The sequence below is a fragment of the Cottoperca gobio genome, unplaced genomic scaffold (assembly GCF_900634415.1).
Source record: "Cottoperca gobio unplaced genomic scaffold, fCotGob3.1 fCotGob3_294arrow_ctg1, whole genome shotgun sequence".
NCBI classification, from domain to species: Eukaryota; Metazoa; Chordata; class Actinopteri; order Perciformes; family Bovichtidae; genus Cottoperca; species Cottoperca gobio.
Genome location: NW_021166903.1, coordinates 45,497 through 67,500, shown reverse-complemented (window position 1 = coordinate 67,500; position 22,004 = coordinate 45,497). Strand labels below are relative to the sequence as shown.

General features: G+C 38.7%; 1 protein-coding gene across 9 annotated transcripts in view; it reads left to right on the top strand.

Annotated features, from left to right (window-relative positions):
• Positions 1–22,004, top strand: part of LOC115005366 (diacylglycerol kinase zeta-like) — a 61,218-nt gene that overhangs the window by 30,899 nt on the left and 8,315 nt on the right. For 6 of the 9 annotated variants that reach the window (XR_003831938.1, XM_029427155.1, XM_029427154.1 and 3 more), the window contains 19 exons: positions 1,027–1,143; positions 1,713–1,787; positions 2,314–2,415; positions 2,964–3,046; positions 3,127–3,187; positions 3,442–3,555; positions 8,256–8,396; positions 9,533–9,611; positions 10,725–10,780; positions 10,899–10,961; positions 11,383–11,456; positions 12,128–12,239; positions 12,733–12,932; positions 17,567–17,667; positions 19,441–19,529; positions 19,660–19,711; positions 19,785–19,825; positions 19,958–20,139; positions 20,284–20,373. Coding sequence is in view for 7 of the 9 variants with exons in the window: in XM_029427155.1 (XP_029283015.1) it covers positions 1,027–1,143; positions 1,713–1,787; positions 2,314–2,415; positions 2,964–3,046; positions 3,127–3,187; positions 3,442–3,555; positions 8,256–8,396; positions 9,533–9,611; positions 10,725–10,780; positions 10,899–10,961; positions 11,383–11,456; positions 12,128–12,239; positions 12,733–12,932; positions 17,567–17,667; positions 19,441–19,529; positions 19,660–19,711; positions 19,785–19,825; positions 19,958–20,139; positions 20,284–20,373 (1,832 nt within the window). In the remaining 2 variants the exon portion in view is untranslated. The remainder of the gene's footprint in view (positions 1–1,026; positions 1,144–1,712; positions 1,788–2,313; positions 2,416–2,963; positions 3,047–3,126; positions 3,188–3,441; positions 3,556–8,255; positions 8,397–9,532; positions 9,612–10,724; positions 10,781–10,898; positions 10,962–11,382; positions 11,457–12,127; positions 12,240–12,732; positions 12,933–17,566; positions 17,668–19,440; positions 19,530–19,659; positions 19,712–19,784; positions 19,826–19,957; positions 20,140–20,283; positions 20,374–22,004) is intronic. The other 3 variants (XR_003831939.1, XM_029427152.1, XM_029427151.1) reach the window with 1 other exon arrangement.

The following is a 22,004-nucleotide window of genomic DNA, read 5'->3' as shown; positions in this document are numbered from 1 at the left end:
CACATCACTCAGAAAGCGCCGACCTGCGCCAAGGTCAGCGGTGCATTCAGGGGCTCTATGTCTTAGTTCAACTAAATTTTCCCATTTGGGAACACATTTGTCAGATTATTCTGACGGCACTTGAAAGCAGCATTCATCTCGCAACGTTAGCGAAATAATGCATTTGTCCATCCTGTGATACATAAAGTTTTGTTAATTCTCTTCTGTTTGTTTTTTTGCGCTATCGTTCATTCAAACAACCGATACGTCCAACAAAACACACGGTCGCTGAGTTGTACAAAATATTTAATCATTTATAGTTTTATAATTGCACATTAACTTCAATGGGACTTCCTGTTAAAGACTTTCCTTTTTGATAAAGCTTATAGTTAGGGCTGGCTCAGGTTTGCCCTGGATCAGCCCCTAGTTATGCTGCTATAGGCTTAGACTGCCGGGGGACACCTCCCTGCTCTCTTCCTTCTCTTCCTCTCTCCTCTCCTCCCTCTCTTCTTCTCCCTCTCTACCTGTATGCATTTATGTAAATGTATGTTACTAACTCATCATCCGGGGTATCATCCCCAGAGTTTCTGTGTCTCATGTGGCAGGTTGCCACTGATAAAGTTTACGTCAGGATCATGAATCGTGGCTGCGCCTGCTGCCCTGGTCCTGCTGGACACCGGGAAGCCTTTTTGACATTTTCCTGGATTCATCCAAACTTTCTCTTTTTCAACACAATATCATTTCTGTCAAATGTTGTATTTGTACTATGTTGTTTATCCTGTACACACGACATCTATTGCACGTCTGTCCGTCCTGGGAGAGGGATCCCTCCTTAGTTGCTCTCCCTGAGGTTTCTTCCATTTTTCCCCCCTTTAATTTTGGGGTTTCTTTTAGGAAGTTTTTCCTTGTGCGATGCGAGGGTCTAAGGACAGAGGGTGTCGTAACCTGACTGTGTACAGTCTGTAAAGCACACTGAGACAAATGTATAATTTGTGATATTGGGCTATACAAATACATTTGATTTGATTTGATTTGTTTGTGTTTCAGTATCACAACAAGGTGACGTGCTTCATGCTGCAGCAGATAGAGGAGTGCTGCTCTCTGGGAGCTCACGCTGCCGTCATCATCCCTCCTACCTGGATCATCAGGGTCCGCAGAACACAGGTACACACACACGTCTGTCTGTCTGACCTTGTGAGGACCCTCACCGACAGTGCGTTCCCTAACTGTAACCTTAACCATCACAACTAAATGTGCTCAAATTGCCGAAACGTCCTCACGATGCAGAAATGTCCTCTTATTCAAGAAATGTCCCCACAATGCAGAAATATCTTCACAATCCTGAAACGCCCTTTTAAGTCATTTTAAAAATACTGTGTGTGTTTCTAATTTTTGCACAAAGCACTTTAGTCAACAATCATTGTTTTAAAAGCGTTTTAATCACGTGTTGTTGATCTTTATGTTCACTATTTTCCATATAGATATAATTTTCTCAAAAACATATACAAATACAAAGCGTTCTTATCAATTCTTTGACTGGTTAGCAGGTACGTTGTGTTTGTTTGTAGACTTTGAGAGCCGTTTGTTCATAAACTGTAAAACGTTTTAAGGGTCGACTTTTCGCTCCCCACAAGGGAGGTTGGTCCCCACAACATCAGTGCAATACCAGGGTCCTCACACTGTAGTATAAACGATGATACACACACATGTCGTGTTTGTCTTGCTCTCTGCAGTCATCTCTAAAGTCGAGTAAAAAGAAGAAAAGGACGTCGCTGAAATGTAACAAGTCGAGCAAGAAGGTATCAGAGGTGAGAAAGAGACGATACTCAGCAGGTTGTTTTATCATTTTACAAATCTTTACAAAGGTTTGTAGTAATACTGGAATCATTGCTTTAAAACGCAAGTTTGCACTTCACCTGATCAAAACTTTAATAAAACCAAAAACTGTAATAAAATGTTTTGATTGATATATATATATTATATATATATAATGGATCCCCCCATCATAACCTGTGGGGGCCAACGAGTGAAAGTCAACTTTAACTTTAACTTTAACTTCAGGTCAACTTTTTTCTTGATATAAAATTTGTCTTAAAACCCAGAAATAAGATCAGGCGTGATTCAATAAGAATTACTGTTCATCTTATCCTTATCGTCTTTATTGTAAAGCACTTTGTTTTGAAAGGTACTGAATAAATAAAGTTATTATTATTATTAGTTCCAGGTTCTCAGCAGAGTTAACAACTGGACAAGCTGTGATATATTATCTGTTGTATAAAGGTTAATGAGTTGAGTTGGGGGTTATGTCATGTGATGCTCTGCTTGGTCTCTCAGCTCCAAGACAGCCGCTGGAAGCCCTTCCTGGTGAAGCCTCTCCCCTCGCAGCTCATGAAGCCTCTGCTGGTGTTCGTTAACCCCAAGAGTGGAGGCAACCAGGTACAGCCAGCGTCCTGCATTCAAACCCCTGCAGATCTTTAGTGGGATTGAAATGAATCTGCATAATAACATAAATTCAACACAGGGTTGCACAACGAAATGCAGAAGAAAATAAGTTGTGTCTTCCTGGAGTGCATTCTTTGAATTCTTGAGGAGAAATACAAAAAGCAAAAAATTAAATAAATCATAAATAAAGGAAAATAAAAGTGATAATGACGTCAATTTGTTTCCGTATTTCTTTTGTTCAGGCAATAAAAACCCCGAACATCTGTTATTCTGTTTTTTCCGCTGTTTGGGAAGTTTGTTTATAATGAAGAGGAAGTATTATAATGACAAGAGGACAGATCTCACAATCAGCTTTAATATACCTCTAAAAATGATTTTATATTTAGATTATTTATCTCCCTTTAATATGATTATTATTTATAAAATATAAAATAAAATGTTTATTTTAATTTATTTTATATTTAATTTTATTGTCTGAAAAATTAAAAAAAGCACAAAAACAAGCTTCTCGCCTCAAATGCTTCTGTTTTATTTGCCTTCAGGGAGCTAAGATCATCCAGTCCTTCATGTGGTACCTGAACCCCCGGCAGGTGTTTGACCTGACGAAGGGGGGACCCAGAGAGGGGTAAGACCAACACTGACCCCAGGGAGCATCCCAATTCTCTTACTTCTGTCACTGATGTTCATGTTCTGTGTATCCTGCAGGCTGGAGCTGTACGCCAAAGTGCCCAACTTGAGGATCCTGGCCTGTGGGGGGGACGGGACAGTGAGTCCAGCATTATTCACACACACTGTAGAATCATGAAGGGGAGGGGGGGTATTAACACCTCGAACAAATCTACTGTAAAACTCTAATCTTTTGGTTTTGCAACATCATCATTTCTTTTTTATTTATTGATTCAGATAATCTTATTGAAATTGCTATAGTAGAAATGTGTGTGTGTGTGTGTGTGTGTGTGTGTGTGTGTGTGTGTGTGTGTGTGTGTGTGTGTGTGTGTGTGTGTGTGTGTGTGTGTTCAGGTGGGCTGGATCTTGTCGATGTTGGACGAGCTGAAGCTGCATCCTCCACCTCCGGTGGGCATCCTTCCTCTGGGGACCGGCAACGACCTGGCGAGGACTCTCAACTGGGGAGGGGTGAGTTTATCTGGAGTTTATTTAGAGTTTATCTGGAGTTTATTTAGAGTTGATCTGGAGTTTATTTAGAGTTTATCTGGAGTTTATTTAGAGTTTATCTGGAGTTTATTGAGAGTTTATCTGGAGTTTATTTAGAGTTTATTAGAGTTTATCTGGAGTTTATCTGGAGTTTATTTAGACTTTATCTGGAGTTTATCTGGAGTTTATTTAGAGTTGATCTGGAGTTTATCTGGAGTTTATTTAGAGTTTATCTGGAGTTTATTTAGAGTTTATCTGGAGTTTATTTAGAGTTTATTTGGAGTTTATCTGGAGTTTATTTAGAGTTTATCTGGAGTTTATTTAGAGTTTATCTGGAGTTTATTTAGAGTTTATCTGGAGTTTATTTAGAGTTTATCTGGAGTTGATCTGGAGTTGATCTGGAGTTTATTTAGAGTTTATCTGGAGTTTATTTAGAGTTTATCTGGAGTTTATTTAGAGTTATTGGAGTTTATTTAGAGTTTATCTGGAGTTTTAGAGTTTATCTGGAGTTTATTTAGAGTTTATGTGGAGTTTATTTAGAGTTTATTTGGAGTTTATTTAGAGTTTATCTGGAGTTTATTTAGAGTTTATCTGGAGTTTATTTAGAGTTTATCTGGAGTTTATTTAGAGTTTATCTGGAGTTTATCTGGAGTTTATCTGGAGTTTATCTGGAGTTTATTTAGAGTTTATCTGGAGTTTATTAGAGTTTATCTGGAGTTTATTGAGAGTTTATCTGGAGTTTATTTAGAGTTTATTTAGAGTTTATCTGGAGTTTATCTGGAGTTTATTTAGACTTTATCTGGAGTTTATCTGGAGTTTATTTAGAGTTGATCTGGAGTTTATCTGGAGTTTATTTAGAGTTTATCTGGAGTTTATTTAGAGTTTATCTGGAGTTTATTTAGAGTTTATTTAGAGTTTATCTGGAGTTTATTTAGAGTTTATCTGGAGTTTATCTGGAGTTGATCTGGAGTTTATCTGGAGTTTATTTAGAGTTTATCTGGAGTTTATTTAGAGTTTATTTAGAGTTTATCTGGAGTTTATTTAGAGTTTATCTGGAGTTTATTTAGAGTTTATCTGGAGTTTATCTGGAGTTTATCTGGAGTTTATTTGGAGTTTATTTAGAGTTTATCTGGAGTTTATTTAGAGTTTATCTGGAGTTTATTTAGAGTTTATCTGGAGTTTATCTGGAGTTTATCTGGAGTTTATCTGGAATTTATTTAGAGTTTATCTGGAGTTTATCTGCAGTTTATTTGGAGTTTATCTGGAGTTTATCTGGAGTTGATCTGGAGTTTATCTGGAGTTTATTTAGAGTTTATCTGGAGTTTATTTAGAGTTTATCTGGAGTTTATTTAGAGTTTATTTGGAGTTTATTTAGAGTTTATCTGGAGTTTATTTAGAGTTTATCTGGAGTTTATCTGGAGTTTATTTAGAGTTTATTTGGAGTTTATCTGGAGTTTATTTAGAGTTTATTTAGAGTTTATCTGGAGTTTATTTAGAGTTTATCGGAGTTTATCTGGAGTTGATCTGGAGTTTATCTGGAGTTTATTTAGAGTTTATCTGGAGTTTATTTAGAGTTTATCTGGAGTTTATTTAGAGTTTATTTGGAGTTTATTTAGAGTTTATCTGGAGTTTATTTAGAGTTTATCTGGAGTTTATTTAGAGTTTATCTGGAGTTTATCTGGAGTTTATCTGGAGTTTATTTAGAGTTTATTTGGAGTTTATTTAGAGTTTATCTGGAGTTTATCTGGAGTTTATTTAGAGTTTATCTGGAGTTTATTTAGAGTTTATCTGGAGTTTATCTGGAGTTTATTTGGAGTTTATCTGGAGTTTATTTAGAGTTTATTTGGAGTTTATTTAGAGTTTATTTGGAGTTTATCTGGAGTTTATCTGGAGTTTATTTAGAGTTTATCTGGAGTTTATCTGGAGTTTATTTAGAGTTTATCTGGAGTTTATCTGGAATTTATTTAGAGTTTATCTGGAGTTTATCTGGAGTTTATCTGGAGTTTATCTGGAGTTTATTTAGAGTTTATCTGGAGTTTATTTGGAGTTTATTTAGAGTTTATCTGAAGTTTATTTAGAGTTTATCTGGAGTTTATTTAGAGTTTATCTGGAGTTTATTTAGAGTTTATCTGGAGTATATTTAGAGTTTATCTGGAGTTTATTTAGAGTTTATCTGGAGTTTATTTAGAGTTTATCTGGAGTTTATTTAGAGTTTATTTAGAGTTTATTTGCAGTTTATTTAGAGTTTATCTGGAGTTTATTTAGAGTTTATCTGGAGTTTATTTAGAGTTTATCTGGAGTTTATTTATCTGGAGTTTATTTAGAGTTTATCTGGAGTTTATTTAGAGTTTATTTAGAGTTATTTGCAGTTTATTTAGAGTTTATCTGGAGTTTATTTAGAGTTTATCTGGAGTTTATTCTGGAGTTTATCTGGAGTTTATCTGGAGTTTATCTTAGAGTTTATCTGGAGTTTATTTAGAGTTTATCTGGAGTTTATTTAGAGTTTATCTGGAGTTTATTTAGAGTTTATCTGGAGTTTATTTAGAGTTTATCTGGAGTTTATTTAGAGTTTATCTGGAGTTTATTTAGAGTTTATCTGGAGTTGATCTGGAGTTGATCTGGAGTTTATTAGAGTTTATCTGGAGTTTATTAGAGTTTATCTGGAGTTTATTTAGAGTTTATCTGGAGTTTATTTAGAGTTTATGTGGAGTTTATTTAGAGTTTATCTGGAGTTTATTTAGAGTTTATCTGGAGTTTATTTAGAGTTTATCTGGAGTTTATTTAGAGTTTATGTGGAGTTTATTTAGAGTTTATTTGGAGTTTATTTAGAGTTTATCTGGAGTTTATTTAGAGTTTATCTGGAGTTTATTTAGAGTTTATCTGGAGTTTATCTGGAGTTAATCTGGAGTTTATCTGGAGTTTATCTGGAGTTTATTTAGAGTTTATCTGGAGTTTATTTAGAGTTTATCTGGAGTTTATTGAGAGTTTATCTGGAGTTTATTTAGAGTTTATTTAGAGTTTATCTGGAGTTTATCTGGAGTTTATTTAGAGTTTATCTGGAGTTTATCTGGAGTTTATTTAGAGTTTATCTGGAGTTGATCTGGAGTTGATCTGGAGTTTATCTGGAGTTTATTTAGAGTTTATCTGGAGTTTATTTAGAGTTTATCTGGAGTTTATTTAGAGTTTATCTGGAGTTTATTTAGAGTTTATTTAGAGTTTATCTGGAGTTTATTTGGAGTTTATTTAGAGTTTATCTGGAGTTTATCTGGAGTTGATCTGGAGTTTATCTGGAGTTTATTTAGAGTTTATCTGGAGTTTATTTAGAGTTTATCTGGAGTTTATTTAGAGTTTATCTGGAGTTTATTTAGAGTTTATCTGGAGTTTATTTAGAGTTTATCTGGAGTTTATTTAGAGTTTATCTGGAGTTGATCTGGAGTTGATCTGGAGTTTATTTAGAGTTTATCTGGAGTTTATTTAGAGTTATCTGGAGTTTATTTAGAGTTTATCTGGAGTTTATTAGAGTTTATGTGGAGTTTATTTAGAGTTTATCTGGAGTTTATTTAGAGTTTATCTGGAGTTTATTTAGAGTTTATCTGGAGTTTATTTAGAGTTTATGTGGAGTTTATTTAGAGTTTATTTGGAGTTTATTTAGAGTTTATCTGGAGTTTATTTAGAGTTTATCTGGAGTTTATTTAGAGTTTATCTGGAGTTTATCTGGAGTTAATCTGGAGTTTATCTGGAGTTTATCTGGAGTTTATTTAGAGTTTATCTGGAGTTTATTTAGAGTTTATCTGGAGTTTATTGAGAGTTTATCTGGAGTTTATTTAGAGTTTATTTAGAGTTTATCTGGAGTTTATCTGGAGTTTATTTAGAGTTTATCTGGAGTTTATCTGGAGTTTATTTAGAGTTTATCTGGAGTTGATCTGGAGTTGATCTGGAGTTTATCTGGAGTTTATTTAGAGTTTATCTGGAGTTTATTGAGAGTTTATCTGGAGTTTATTTAGAGTTTATTTAGAGTTTATCTGGAGTTTATCTGGAGTTTATTTAGAGTTTATCTGGAGTTTATCTGGAGTTTATTTAGAGTTTATCTGGAGTTGATCTGGAGTTGATCTGGAGTTTATCTGGAGTTTATTTAGAGTTTATCTGGAGTTTATTTAGAGTTTATCTGGAGTTTATTTAGAGTTTATCTGGAGTTTATTTAGAGTTTATTTAGAGTTTATCTGGAGTTTATTTGGAGTTTATTTAGAGTTTATCTGGAGTTTATCTGGAGTTGATCTGGAGTTTATCTGGAGTTTATTTAGAGTTTATCTGGAGTTTATTTAGAGTTTATCTGGAGTTTATTTAGAGTTTATCTGGAGTTTATTTAGAGTTTATTTGGAGTTTATCTGGAGTTTATTTAGAGTTTATCTGGAGTTTATTTAGAGTTTATTTAGAGTTTATCTGGAGTTTATCTGGAGTTTATTTAGAGTTTATCTGGAGTTTATCTGGAGTTTATTTAGAGTTTATCTGGAGTTTATTTAGAGTTTATCTGGAGTTTATTTAGAGTTTATCTGGAGTTTATTTAGAGTTTATTTAGAGTTTATCTGGAGTTTATTTAGAGTTTATCTGGAGTTTATCTGGAGTTGATCTGGAGTTTATCTGGAGTTTATTTAGACGCCACAGATTGAAATCTCCTTTCTCAGGGTTACACCGATGAGCCGATAACAAAGATCCTCTCGCACGTCGAAGACGGGAACGTAGTGCAGCTGGACCGCTGGAACCTGGACGTGGAGGCTAACCCTGAGGCCCGGCCCGAGGACCGGGACGAACACCAGACAGACAAGGTCCGTCAAAGTCTGACTGAGAAACCCAGAAGTTTTTGATCACGATGATTTCTGTCAGATGTTTTTAATAATAAAACATTTGACTTGTATAGCGCTTTTTTTGTAACTCAAAGACGCTTGACAGAGTGAGTGACAGATAAATATACAAATGAACAAACAAGAGAGAATAAAGGAGGATGAGCAGAAGAGACAGTCAGAGGTTGAAGGTCGTGTTGAACAGGTGAGTCTTAAGAGAAGTGAAGGTGGAGAGTGAGGAGGAGTCTCTGAGGGTTTGAGGTGGAGCGTTCCAGAGGGTAGAACAGCGATGGAGAAGGCCCTGTCCCCCCAGGATCTGAGCTTGCTCCGGATGGGGGGGGGACAGGAGGTTAGCAGCAGCAGAGCGGAGGCTGCGGGGGGAGTGTGTCTGTGGAGGAGGTCAGTCAGGTAGGAGGGGGCCAGGTTATGGAGGCTTTGTAGGTCATGAGGAGGATCTTGTACTGCATTCTCTGGGGGATGGGGAGCCAGTGGAACTTGTATAGGACGGGGGTGATGTGGTCACGGGTCCGGGAGGGGGTGAGAAGACTGGCAGCGGAGTTCTGGATGTGTTGGAGTTTATTAATGATTTTTACGGGTGAGCCATAGAGCAGGCTGTTACAGTAGTCCAGACGGGAGGTGATGAAGGCATGGATGAGGGTTTCTGCAGCTGTGGAGGAGACGGATGGACAGAGACGAGCACTGTTTTTGAGATGGAAGAAGGCCGTCTGGTGAGATGTTGAGTGTGTTTGTCAAATGAGAGGGTTTGGTCAAAGATGATGCCAAGATTCCGGATGTGAGGGGAGGTGGAGACTGAGGAACTGTCGATGTCAAGGGTGAGGTTATGGGTGGATTTGGTGAGTGTTTTTGGTGTTTGATGCAGTTTGTCAGGATACAGTAGAAAGCGGTAGAGATTGACTTTGTGGAGATGAGGAGCTGGATATCATCTGAAAAACAGTGGAATTGTAGACCATGACTGCGGATGATGTGACCAAGGGGGAACAGGCACAAGATGAAAAAGAGGGGGCCGAGAACTGAACCTTGGGGGAGGGGAGCGGTGGGGGATCATCACGATGATTTCTGTCAGACGTCTTTAATCGCGATGATTTTCTGATGTTCCTCAGCTCCCCATCGACGTCTTCAACAATTACTTCAGCCTGGGCTTCGATGCTCACGTCACACTGGGCTTCCATGAATCGAGAGGTCAGTTTATTTTATATGTGACGGATCAGATTTATTAGCTTTACTGTTGAAATAAAATGCTAACTAACTCATGCATCGTATTCTACCAGAGGCTGGTTTATAGACATTTATAAAACGGACAAATCAAGCAATCTGATTGGTTCTTAGCCGTGGTATAATGAGCGTATATCACGGGTAGAATTGTCGTCACTTTTCACAACAAGTCAGTATCCCTCCGCGTCTGAGAGAAAGCTACACCGTTACAGCTGTTACATGACGTCCGTTAAGAAACAAAGCGTTGCTCTGGAGGAGTGGATCCATCAGTGCCTATCTCCGGAGAAGAAACCCTCAAAGACCACGTGCAGAGCTACGTGCAGAGCAGCTGTTAGTGTTGTTGCATAGCAACCACCTCGCACTATGTTCCGTGCAGAAGGCAACGGAGGGACTATTTTATTTTGAACATCATTATTTAATAATAAAAACTATTTAAATTGGAGTGTGTATTTTTCTTTCATATTGCCACACTTGGTAATATACCACGGTCTGTCGTGGTATATGGTCATTACGATGCGTCGCCACGATGCGTCGCCACGATGCGTCGCCACGATGCGTCGCCACGATGCGTCACCACAATGATCAGTATTTAATGTTTTATTAGGATATAACTCATCAAAATAAGTTTAGATATATTTTTTGGTAATTTGTCATATTTATTTTGTATTTTCTTTTTTTGTATAATAATGTTTCTTGGACAAATCTTTTTAAAATGTAAAACATTTTTGTGACCGAGCTTTTAATCCCACCTACAACTCTGTGATTGGCTCATTTCTTGAAATGCTAAACGCTCAGTGTCTTATCTTCACTGCTCCTCGTATTTGTTTTTATTTGTTCTGCGTCCTTCTCTGTCTGCCAGAAATGATCAATAAATTCTGATTAAATTAAAATGTCACGTAATGAAACGGAGAAAGCAAACGATGGATGGAAATGTAAGCACGCTTCGTTTGCTCGGGCCGCAGCGTGACCTCTGTGTCCTTTGTTGTATTTAGATAAAGTGCAGTGTGTGAGTGTGTGTGTGTGTGTGGGGGGGGGGGGTTATTCTGAAGGTTTTAATATTTCTGCTGTTTGTCTCTTCAGAGGCGAACCCGGAGAAGTTTAGCAGCCGCTTCAGGAATAAGATGATCTATGCAGGGGTGAGTTTCCTCTCCGGCCCGTCTACTCTGTTAACATACTTACATGACTGTAAAGTGTGTGTGTGTGGTGTGTGTGTGTGGTGTGGTGTGTGTGTGTGTGTGTGTGTGTGCGTTTCAGACGGCCTTCTCAGACTTCCTGAGCGGGAGTTCGAAGGATCTCGCCAAGCACATCAAAGTGGTGGTGAGTACAGACGGTACTGAAGTCTGTTCAATAAGTCAAAATAGAGGGTTTTTTGTAAAAACAGGAGGATGCTGCTCTTCAGACACTTGTGGCTGGAATGAGTATTACAACAACAAACAGAAACAGAAAAAGGATCCTGACGAAAAAACTAATTTTGCACAAAGACGCTTCCCATGGTGCGGAAAAGGAAAAACAAATGTAGAAGAGAACTGCAGTAACTTTTGATAAAATAATTATTTTATTATAAACTTTTATATATTTTGTTACTTTATGGAAAATTACTGTCTATCAAAATAAAACATGTTGCACAGCTGCTTGCATCACACCGTGCTTTATGTGTGATCAGGTCTTTATGAGGCTGCAACACACACGCAGCAAAATCACAGCGAGTGTGTGTGTGTGTGTGTGTGTGTCTCCTCAGTGTGACGGTACAGACCTGACGGCTAAAGTTCAGGATCTGAAGTTACAGTGTCTGCTCTTCCTCAACATCCCGAGGTAAATAAATCTGTTCACATTTGATCTTTTTCTTTTTCTTTTAGTTTAAACCAGGAAAAATAATCTCAAGTATCGTGTTATTGTTTTACATAACATTTAAATACCTGTATTTATTTACGCTCCATACAAACATATACAAGAGCACATACAGAATATCCATATAGCATGTACACACCTACATGAAATGAAATCACTATATGCTCTTTTTTGTTCTTAGAACATAATTTATATAATATAACTATTTAACAATTAAAGAATGATATAATCTGTTTACTGCTGGCTGTGACAGAAGTTGTGCCAGAGAAATATAAAGCAGAAATATTTCTGTATTTACCTCTTCCAGTATATAAAGCAGTAAAGATGTGTGTGTGTTGGTGTGTGTCTGTGTGTGTGTCTGTGTGTGTGTGTGTGTGTGTGCGTGTGCGTGTGTTTGTGTGTGAGTGCATGTGTGTGTGTGCGTGTGCGCGTGTTTTTGTGTATGTTTGTGTGTGTGTCTGTGTGCGTGCGTGTGCGCGTGTGTGTGTTTGTGTGTGTTTGTGTGTGTGTATGTGTCTGTGTGTGTGTGTGTGTGTGTGTGCGTGTGCGTGTTTGTGTGTGAGTGCATGTGTGTGTGTGCATGTGTGTGTGTGTCTGTGTGTGTGTGTGTGTGTGTGTGTGTGTGTATGCTGCAGGTACTGTGCCGGCACCGTGCCGTGGGGTCACCCCAGCGAGGATCAGGATTTCGATCCGCAGCGTCACGACGACGGCTGCATCGAGGTCATCGGCTTCACCATGACGTCTCTGGTGAGCCGAACATTAAAGATAAATACGCCGCTGATTTATAATGTTCATCAGTTCATCCACTCTGATGAATTAAAGTCGAGTTAAGTTTCATTTATACAGCAAATAAAAATACAATCGTGAATAAAATATCCTCAACAAAAACTAATTAACATTATAACTGTATGTATGATGACATCATGACATCATGACATGATGTCATCATGACATCATGTCATCATGACATCATGTCATCATGTCATCATGACATCATGACATCATGACATGATGTCAACATGACATGATGACATCATGACATCATGACATGATGTCATCATGACATGATGTCATCATGACATCATGTCATCATGTCATCATGTCATCATGTATCCAACCACACGATCCTACACCAAAGACACTAAACCCTGCGTTCATATGTGTGTGTGTGTGTGTGTGTGTGTGTGTGTGTGTGTGTGTGTGTGTGTGTGTGTCTGTGTGTGTGTGTGTGTGTGTGCAGGCCACGGTGCAGGTGGGCGGTCACGGCGAGCGGCTCCATCAGTGTAAAGAAGTGACGCTCACCACCTTCAAGTCCATCCCCATGCAGGTGGACGGGGAACCCTGCAGGCTGGCCCCCTCTGTCATCCACATCAGCCTGAGGAGCCAGGCCAACATGGTGCAGAAGACCAAGAGGAGGATCTCCATGCCCCACCTCAACGAGTAATAATACACACTGCACATACACACTGCACATACACACTGTAGATACACACTGCAGAAACACACTGCAGATACACACTGCACATACACACTGCACATACACACTGTAGATACACACTGTAGATACACACTGCAGAAACATACTGCACATACACACTGTAGATACACACTGCAGATACACACTGTAAATACACACTGCACATACACACTGCACATACACACTGCACATACACACTGCAGATACACACTGCACATACACACTGCACATACACACTGCAGATACACACTGCACATACACACTGCACATACACACTGCAGATACACACTGTACATACACACTGCAGAAACACACTGCAGATACACACTGCAGATACACACTGCAAATACACACTGCAGATACACACTGTAAATACACACTGCACATACACACTGTAAATACACACTGCAGATACACACTGCAAATACACACTGCAGATACACACTGTAAATACACACTGCACATACACACTGTAAATACACACTGCAGATACACACTGTAAATACACACTGTAAATACACACTGCAGAAACACACTGCACATACACACTGCAGATACACACTGTAAATACACACTGCACATACACACTGTAAATACACACTGCAGATACACACTGCACATACACACTACAGAAACACACTGCAGATACACACTGCACATACACACTGCACATACACACTGCAGAAACACACTGCAGATACACACTGCACATACACACTGCAGAAACACACTGCAGATACACACTGCACATACACACTGCACATACACACTGTAAATACACACTGCAGAAACACACTGCAGATACACACTGCAAATACACACTGCAGATACACACTGCACATACACACTGCACATACACACTGCAGATACACACTGCACATACACACTGCAGATACACACTGTAAATACACACTGCAGAAACACACTGCAGATACACACTGCACATACACACTGCACATACACACTGTAAATACACACTGCAGAAACACACTGCAGATACACACTGCACATACACACTGCAGAAACACACTGCAGATACACACTGCACATACACACTGCACATACACACTGTAAATACACACTGCAGAAACACACTGCAGATACACACTGCAAATACATTCTGCAAATACACACTCATATACTGCAGTTACAGTACTAATACACACTGCACATACACACTGTAAATACATTCTGCAAATACACACTCATATACTGCAGTTACAGTACTAATACACACTGCACATACACACTGTAAATACACACTGCAGATACACACTGCAAATACACACTGTAAATACACACTGTAGATACACACTGCAGATACACACTGCAAATACACACTGCACATACACACTAATATACACACTGCAGATACACACTGCAGATACACACTGCAAATACACACTACAAATACACACTGCAAATACACACTGCAGATACACACTGCAAATACACACTGCAAATACACACTACAAATACACACTGCAGATACACACTGCACATACACACTGCACATACACACTGCAGATACACACTGCACATACACACTGCAAATACACACTGCAGATACACACTCATATACTGCAGTTACAGTACTAATACACACTGCAGATACACACTGCACATACACACTGCAGATACACACTCATATACTGCAGTTACAGTACTAATACACACTGCAAATACACACTCATATACTGCAGTTACAGTACTAATACACACTGCAGATACACACTGCACATACACACTGCAAATACACACTCATATACTGCAGTTACACACTGCACATACACACTGCACATACACACTGCACATACACACTGCAGATACACACTGCACATACACACTGCAAATACACACTGCAGATACACACTCATATACTGCAGTTACAGTACTAATACGCACTGCAGATACACACTGCACATACACACTGCAGATACACACTCATATACTGCAGTTACAATACTAATACACACTGCAAATACACACTCATATACTGCAGTTACAGTACTAATACACACTGTACATACACACTGCACATACACACTGCAAATACACACTGCACATACACACTGCACATACACACTGCAAATACACACTGCAAATACACACTGCACATACACACTCATAAAGTAGAGTACACAGTTACTGTGTACTGGCTGATGCTCTGTCACAGAGCTCCTCTAAGACAGCCCTCTGCAGGTAGACACACACACACTCACAGACACACACACTCACAGACAGACACACACACACAGACACACACACACAGACAGACACACACACACACAGACACACACACACAGACACACACACAGACACACACACACACACACACACGACACACACAGACACGCAGACACACACACACAGACACACACACAGACACACACACACACTCACAGACACACAGAAACACACACACACAGAAAACACACACACACACACAGAAACACACACACACACACACACTCACAGACACACAGACACACACACACACACACACAGAAACACACACACACACACACACTCACAGACACACAGAAAACACACACACACACACACACAGAAACACACACACACACACACACACAGAAACACACACACACACACACAACACACACACACCGAACACACACACACACACACACTCACAGACAACACACACAGAAGCCCCACACACACACTCACCGACCCACCCACACCCACAGGAAACACCCCCACACACACACTCCACCAGACACACACACAGAAGCACACACACACACACTCACAGACACCAACACAACACCACAGACAACACCACACACACGCAGACACACACGGCAGACACAACCACGCAGGACCACACCACAACACACACACACAGACACACACCACACACACACACACTTGTTTTTACAACTATCTGTCCACCAGGAGGAGCAGAGGTATAATAATAATAATAAACAATAATAACAACAATAATAATAATATAGAGAAAGTAGATATATAATATAATATATATATATATATATATATATATATATATAATATATTATTATATATATATATTATATATATATATATAATTATAATATATAATATATATAATCTATATATATATATATATATATATATATATATATCTAATATATATATATATATATATATATATATATATATATATATAAAGCACTTTTCAAGCTTACACACAAAGTGCTTTCGAGGTTAAAAACATTAACAGAAAAAAATACAAATAAATCAGAACCCATGTACCCCCCCCTCCACACACACGCACGGACGCACGCTTAATCTAAAGTATATCATATATCAATATTTGCTGTCGAGGCTCCGGTGCGGGGGGAGGGTGCTGTCGGCGCTGCAAAGTCGGCAAATTCGTTCAGTTTATCAGCAAGATGCGCAGTCGGGAACACAGCGGTGGAGATGTTCGTCAGAGTTTGGAAACACGTAGTGTCCAAAGTTTCCTGCTGCATCAGAGTCTCTCACAGGCAGCTCGGCTTGGAACGCTCTCACTGCATCACACATGGGCCTTGAGTTTGACACCTGTGACATCAAGGGGCATCTAAGAGCGCGATTAATCTGCGTTAATATTTTTGTTGCGTTAATTAATGATTAATTAATCGCAAATTAACGCGATAATTCGACAGCCCTGATTATAATATGAAGCGATGCGAAGGCACCTAAAAGCTGCTGTTAGCTGTAAACTGTTAGCTATACACTGTTAGCTGTTAGCTGTTAGCTATACACTGTTAGCTGTAAGCTGTTAGCTATACACTGTTAGTTGTTAGCTATACACTGTTAGCTGTAAGCTGTTAGCTACACACTGTTAGCTGTAAGCTGTTAGCTACACACTGTTAGCTGTAGGCTGTTAGCTATACACTGTTAGCTGTAAGCTGTTAGCTATACACTGTTAGCTGTAAGCTGTTAGCTATACACTGTTAGTTATACACTGTTAGCTGTAAGATGTTAGCTATACAAACTGACTCTGTTACAGAACACACACCTAATAGATTCCACTTCTTCGTCTCCGTATAGATCTCTAAACACAAAAGCGCATTCATGGCAATGTTAGCGCACAACGCAGTGTTATCATCAGTTCATCTCCTTCTTCAAAGCACTGACTAACATCCTGATGAAAGTCAAAATGTATTCCCTTTAAATCTCAGTTAGTTATACACTGTTAGCTGTAAGATGTTAGCTATACACTGTTAGCTGTAAGCTGTTAGCTATACACTGTTAGCTGTAAGATGTTAGCTATACACTGTTAGCTGTAAGCTGTTAGCTATACACTGTTAGTTATACACTGTTAGCTGTAAGATGTTAGCTATACACTGTTAGCTGTAAGCTGTTAGCTATACACTGTTAGCTGTAAGCTGTTAGCTATACACTGTTAGCTGTTAGCTGTTAGCTATACACTGTTAGCTGTTAGCTATAAGCTGTTAGCTATACACTGTTAGCAGTTAGCAAATACACACTGCTAATACACACTAAGGAATCACTCCACCTCAACGAGTACAAATACACTAAATTGTGTGTGTGTGTGTGTGTGTGTGTGTGTGTGTGTGTGTGTGTGTGTGTGCGTGTGTGTGTGCAGTCAGCAGCTGCTCCCAGAGGTGCTGCAGATCCGGGTGAACAGGATCAGCATGGCGGCGTACGAGGCGCTGCACTACGACAAGGATCAGCTGAAGGAGGCCTGTGAGGCTGATATATATATATATAGATATATATATATATATCTATATATAGATAGATATAGATAGATACAGTACACAGTGTTTATATATTATTACAGTACACAGTGTTTATATATTATTACAGTACACACAGTGTGTATATATTATTACAGTACACAGTGTGTATATACTATTACAGTACACAGTGTGTATATATTATTACAGTACACAGTGTTTATATATTATTACAGTACACAGTGTGTATATATTATTACAGTACACAGTGTTTATATATTATTACAGTACACACAGTGTTTATATATTATTACAGTACACAGTGTGTATATATTATTACAGTACACAGTGTGTATATATTACAGTACACAGTGTTTATATGTTATTACAGTACACAGTGTGTATATATTATTACAGTACACAGTGTGTATATATTATTACAGTACACAGTGTTTATATATTATTACAGTACACAGTGTGTATATATTACAGTACACAGTGTTTATATGTTATTACAGTACACAGTGTGTATATATTATTACAGTACACAGTGTGTATATATTATTACAGTACACAGTGTGTATATATTATTACAGTACACAGTGTTTATATATTATTACAGTACACAGTGTGTATATATTATTACAGTACACAGTGTTTATATATTATTACAGTACACACTGTGTATTCTACTTAACTACATTAATTAACACTTTACATTGGGTTTTATTTTATTCTGTTTTATATTTATGTCTTTCACTTATTCCAGCACCGTTGTGTCTCTTGCACTATTTAATTTCTTAATTTAAATTTAAATGAAATGTCTGAAGTTTCCTGTGTGTTTTATTGTTGGAGGTCTTTATCAACTAACAACTGACAATAAAGCTTTTAATTAGAATCTATGTGACATCCAACATATTGATATTATTTTTACATTAATTCTTGAATTAATGTAAACTGGAAATATTCAAATCACAATATTATCAACATATTTAAAGGTGCACTCACCCTTTAAACTGACCCTGTGTACATCAGTACATCATTCTACAGGAGTTCAAGGAAACACGGAGGAACTGATGGACAGAGGGTCACTTTAAAGGGGGAGTGCACCTTTAATGTTGATATTAAAGGAGGAGTTTATCTTTAATGTTGATATTAAAGGAGGAGTTTATCTTTAATGTTGATATTAAAGGAGGAGTTTATCTTTAATGTTGATATTAAAGGGGGAGTGCACCTTTAATGTTGATATTAAAGGGGGAGTGCACCTTTAACGTTGATATTAAAGGAGGAGTTTATCTTTAACGTTGATATTAAAGGAGGAGTTTATCTTTAACGTTGATATTAAAGGAGGAGTTTATCTTTAATGTTGATATTAAAAAAGGGGGAGTGCACCTTTAATGTTGATATTAAAGGGGGAGTGCACCTTTAACGTTGATGTTAAAGGGCAGTGCACCTTTAATGTTGATATTAAAGGGGGAATACACCTTTAACGTTGATGTTAAAGGGGAAGTGCACCTTTAATGTTGATATTAAAGGGGGAGTGCACCTTTAACGTTGACGTTAAAGGGGAGTGCACTTTTAATGTTGATATTAAAGGGGGAGTGCACCTTTAATGTTGCTGTTAAATGGGAGTGCACCTTTAATGTTGATATTAAAGGGGGAGTACTCTTTAACTCTAAGTTATTAAATGTAATGTCACATCGTTGTATAACGTTGGATGCTGTTGTGGGACTTTAAGCTTCAGTGTTTACGTCTCTTTGACCGCGACATGTTTCTGCAGCTACACCGTTGGGAGTGATCACCGTCCCCGGGGACAGCGACCTGGAGACCTGCCGCCTGCTGATCGAGCGTCTGCACGGAGACCTGGAGGTAGAGACAGTCAGGCCGCTGATAATAATAATAAAATTATAATATGTGAATATGTTCAGTGTGAAAAGCTTCTCTCTCCCTGTGATGGGCAAAGTGAACGTCCAGCGTTGTCTCTCTGTCTGTCCTGCAGGAAGACAGCGTGTCTCCTCACAAGCTGTCCATGAAGTGGTGTTTCCTCGACTGTGAGTCCAAAGCGTCTCTTCTGCTCTCAGTCCGGCTCTCATGCACGACTCACAGCTGATCTCTGTGTTTCAGGTACGACCGCAGACCGCTTCTACAGGATCGACCGGGCGCAGGTGAGGCAGCAGACACGCACAATGAGTCACAACGTTTTAACTTTACAGCAGAAGAGCTTTGAACATCTTCAAAGATGTGTCTGATCTGTGCTCCAGCTTTATTTATTCTTCTAATAAGTCTTTTGTCTCCAGGAGCACCTGAACTACGTGACGGAGATCTCTCAGGAGGAGCTCTACATCCTGGACCCGGAGCTGGTCTCCAAGGAGACGGTGGGCACCTCCCCCGGCATGCCCGACCTGGTGGGCTCCGAAGAGCATCAGGAGCAGAGACAGTTCGCCTTCCCCGCCTCCCCCGCGCCCTCCCCCACCCCGAGGTGAGACGTTTATAAACCTCCTGTTGTATTACAATCATCCATGTGGAATATTGTTTTATTAGAGAACATATATTACAGAGGAGTAAACTGAAGATTTACAAGATTTAAATCACAAATTTACAAGAAAAACTGTGTGTGGTTTAGAGTCAGAGACTTTCAGAGAAACAGGTTTTCCAGCGACAGTTCGGTGGCTGATGCTCTGTCACAGAGCTCCTCTAACACCGCCCTCTGCAGGTAGAGACACACACACACACAGAAACACACACACACACTCACAGACACACAGACACACACACACACACACACACACACACACACAGAAACACACACACACACACACACTCACAGAAACACACACACACACTCACAGAAACACACACACACACACACACACAGTCACAGAAACACACACAGAAGCACACACACACACACTCACAGACACACACACAGAAACACACACACACACACATAGTCACAGACACACACACAGAAGCACACACACACACACTCACAGACACACACACACACACAGACACACACACACACACACACACGCAGACACACACGCAGACACACACACACACACACACTTGTTTTTTACACTATCTGTCCACCAGGAGGAGCAGAGAGTATAATAATAATAATAACAATAATAATTATATATATATATTATATATATATATATATAATTATATATATATATATATATAATTATATATATATATATATAAAGCACTTTTCAAGCTTACACACAAAGTGCTTTCGAGGTTAAAACATTAACAGAAAAAATACAAATAAAATCAGAACCCATGTACCCCCCCCCCACACACACGCACGGACGCACGCTTAATCTAAAGTATATCATATATCAATATTTGCTGTCGGGGCTCCGGTGCGGGGGGAGGGTGCTGTCGGCGCTGCAAAGTCGGCAAATTCGTTCAGTTTATCAGCAAGATGCGCAGTCGGGAACACAGCGGTGGAGATGTTCGTCAGAGTTTGGAAACACGTAGTGTCCAAAGTTTCCTGCTGCATCAGAGTCTCTCACAGGCAGCTCGGCTTGGAACGCTCTCACTGCATCACACATGGGCCTTGAGTTTGACACCTGTGACATCAAGGGGCATCTAAGAGCGCGATTAATCTGCGTTAATATTTTTGTTGCGTTAATTAATGATTAATTAATCGCAAATTAACGCGATAATTCGACAGCCCTGATTATAATATGAAGCGATGCGAAGGCACCTAAAAGCTGCAGAAAGTCTGGAGGTCATGTTTCCGGTTGGAGAAGCTTCTCTGGCGTCTTGAAACACTGAAGCACATTATTTACATTAGCGAACACAAATAAAGCTTATTGTCTACATTTAGCGAGCAATTAAGTCGTTCTAGTTTTATTCTTTTATTCTGTGTCATGAAAGCACCAAGAGATGAAAGCTGTGGAAAACAAAAGCAATGCAGGTATTACAGGTAAGATTTAAAGAGTCGAGCTGCTTATTAGTGTCAACTATTTTGATTAATCAGTTAATTCTCTGATTTCCAGTTTCTTAAATTCTTTGTAAACTGAATATTTTTGAGACATTGACGGCATCTTTGGGAAAGACTGGAATTTTTCATAATTTTCTGACATTTTTAGACCAAACAACTAATCAATTAATTGAGAAGATAATCATAAGTTGCAGCCCCAAAAAACTGCAAATCAAAATAGAAGATAAAATAAGATCACAATACGAAACAGGAGAATACAAATGCAGTGTCAGATATGAAGTACTTTTACATCTGGGCGCTAGAACCTTTCTGAGCAGTTCTTTGAGTGAATGTGAGATTTGGAAGATAAATCATTTAATTATTTCACACTAACTTTGTTCGTCTCG